This window comes from Triticum aestivum, chromosome 2D, assembly GCF_018294505.1.
Source record: "Triticum aestivum cultivar Chinese Spring chromosome 2D, IWGSC CS RefSeq v2.1, whole genome shotgun sequence".
NCBI classification, from domain to species: Eukaryota; Viridiplantae; Streptophyta; class Magnoliopsida; order Poales; family Poaceae; genus Triticum; species Triticum aestivum.
Window position 1 is genome coordinate 13,195,222 of NC_057799.1, and position 2,894 is coordinate 13,198,115.

At 46.2% G+C, this 2,894-nt stretch overlaps 1 protein-coding gene across 1 annotated transcript; it reads right to left on the minus strand.

The window, feature by feature from the left end:
* Positions 1 to 1,948: 1,948 nt before the first annotated feature.
* On the minus strand, positions 1,949 to 2,652 carry LOC543233 (uncharacterized). Its single transcript, XM_044471406.1, has one exon. The coding sequence runs from the start codon at positions 2,598 to 2,600 to the stop codon at positions 2,313 to 2,315; it is 288 nt and encodes a 95-aa protein (XP_044327341.1). The 5' UTR covers positions 2,601 to 2,652; the 3' UTR covers positions 1,949 to 2,312.
* Positions 2,653 to 2,894: the final 242 nt, after the last annotated feature.

Genomic DNA, 2,894 nt, shown 5'->3' on the forward strand with positions numbered 1-2,894 from the left:
AAAACGTCTTACATTATGGGACGGAGGGAGTAGTAGATAAACCTAAATCTAAACTAGTCTAGGCTTGACGTTGAGGTTGTAGTCAGTCGCAGAGCGGTCGAAAGTGTAGGCGAGGTCGTAGCTCTCTTTGGCCGCCTCGAGCCATGCGGCGGCGCCTTCTTCTCTTGCTTCGAACGCCTCCTTCGCCTCGTGGAACTCGATCTCCGCCTCACCGAGACCCTTGGTGGTTAGCCAAAGGGCCTCCCCGATCTTGCCGAACGTGCTCCACACCCTCCGGCCGCTGCTGCTGGAGTGGGCGCCACGCTGCCTCACTGTAAAATAAATAAACAAGTAACTCAACTCAATTAGCACCACTTCTACAACACTTCCAATGGTTTTGGGCATTGAATACTTCACCACATTTCTCACGCGCCCTAGCGCTACCGCCACCCTTCCCCCACTACACCTCGTCACCACCTGACAAAGCCCGCGCGGTGGTCGCCAGTGGCAGGACTGTCTTGCTCAGACACAATGTCAAGGCCGGCCTCTGGACGTTTTGGCACGCTCAACATGGTGGTCGGCCTTGGATCTCTCTATGGTGAGGTAACCACGGAGGCTCGATGGTCGGGGTTTGGTGCTTGGCACCTGATGCTCAGTGGACTAGTTGCAGACAAGAAGTGTTGGGCCGAATTTGGGGCTACGCCAGTTGCGGTTGGGCAACCAAGGTAGTGAAGGGAAGTCTTGGCGGTGGCGGGTCCCGTCTTCTATTGCTCTGTGGTGTACTATGCTGCCACGGTGAGACTGTGTGGTGGCAGCGGAGCCCGATAGCTGTGAGGCTTCACTGGCTGCGGGCGCTGAGCTCCACCTTCGTGTGGGTTGCCAGGGTGGACATCATGCGTGGATCTGGGCTCAGTACTGCAGTGGCAGATGGTTCGTCTAGGTGGATGGAGCAAGTTGGGGGCTGTGTAGGTGCACGGGATTGCTTGGAGGTGCTCCCTGTGGAGTCGCACGATGGATCTTTACTGAATGGAGTCGCATGTTCTTTACTGAATGGAGTCGCACGATGGGTCCTTCCTAACACTTTTATCAGTATTTTAAATTCAAATTAAGTAAATATACGAGCCTATGATTTTGAATTTTTCAAGTAACATGTATTTTGGGAATCCATGATATGATCCCATGGGTAAGACTTTCAATGTCTAACTTACCTAGAAGTCATCAAATGGCTCTTTCAAATCATCCTTGATATCTTTTCGGAATCATAATAAGCAAATCAGATAATTAATAGTATAATAGATTATCTCCAAACATACTAAAATACGTGGATTGTTTGCTTTTTTGTTTTTGTTAGTTATTTTATGCTAAAACTAGAAATAATGAAAGTATGCCTTGGCTGGTACCGAGTTCAACGCCAAACCTTTCGCGAACAACAGAAACAATCAATATAGTTGATATACGGCTCATTTTCTCTCTGTCAAAAAATGGTTAGTACTATCTTCATTACAAGGTCCATTGCATATGTTACCTTAGCCTTCGTATTTGCTCTTCCCTTGTATATGTATATATCGTCAATCGTGACTACACAACAAGAGGGGCGTGATTCACTATCCGGTCATTACATGATCCATTGCATATGTTTCCTCAGCCTTTGTATTTACTGTTCCCTTGTATATATATATCCTCAGTCATGACTACAGAACAAGAGGGGACGTGATTCACTAGTCATGCCATTACATGATCCACATCTCATACAGGAATCTAGCCACCAATAAATGCAACCATTGTTATGATATTTTTCAGAAGTTGCCGCCATAGATATTCATAATCCTGAACATTCTGCAAAGTAGAGCTAGGAAACAAGAGAATCTTTGAAGCGGTGCACAACTCAACACCCACCTCACAACACAGCCTGTAATATGGATAAGTAGATAGATCGAGAACCAATATATAGAAGCTGCAGTGACGTCAGTTTAAACAAGACATCATATCATTAATAATATTATAGTAGCCAAATACACTTGTTGTCATGCTCCAGCATACAACTTATTTTTAAAATGACCCAAATGATGAAAAGGACAAATACACATACATATTCATTTCCAGCAATACATGTGGCAGTCATCGTACACGTGACTGGCAGCATATATATGAGCTGTGACCGCTGTGACCGCTGTGACCGGGAAACCAACTCTCAACATACATTCGCTGCAAGCAATAAGCGCATGCCAAGAACGCAGGTATAAGAGGTTTATTTAATTTACTCAAATGTTGACTGTGGACTTGTGGACACAGACCTCATAGCGTGGCTGAAGAAGCTCCAATCAGGAGTCTCCTTACTGAGGGGCTGCGGCACTGTGGTGCTTAGCATTGCAGTTGCAGTCATTTTTCAGCACGCATTCGACAAAGCACTTCTGGATTTCGCCACCCTCGCCGCCTTCTAAGATGCACTTTCCTGCACAAGCACAGTTCTTGGAGCAGATGCAGTCAGTGGCAAGACCAACTTTTTCGGTCTTGTCGATGCAAGTTTCTGCAGGCGCTGGTTCTGCATTAGCTGCAGCGATGAACATGATGGCCAGCATCATGCCGACGGCAACCATCTTCATCTGAGCACCAGAAGCCATTGATGCTAGCTAGCTCTGGAAAGGAGACTATATTGGTGTGTGTATTGGCTTGTGAAGCTGTGGCTGTTGATGCATGTGTTGCTCCAGGCCCTTGGTATTTATAGAGAGCCAATGAATGCATGCATGCCCCGCCTTTTCTCTACTCTAATTAGCCTCCCGTTGCACAAAAGGAGGGAAAAATGCGAGTGCCTTCGTTCATTCCCGGCCAGACACATGCATCAACTAATTAGTGGATACTTTTTTTAATCTTCTCAATTTGGACATTAGCTTACTCTGCCTATTCTTATGGTATTT

Bases quoted from the DNA above. Each gene is read 5' to 3' on its own strand.
- LOC543233 (XM_044471406.1), bottom strand. From the start codon at position 2,600: ATGGCTTCTGGTGCTCAGATGAAGATGGTTGCCGTCGGCATGATGCTG.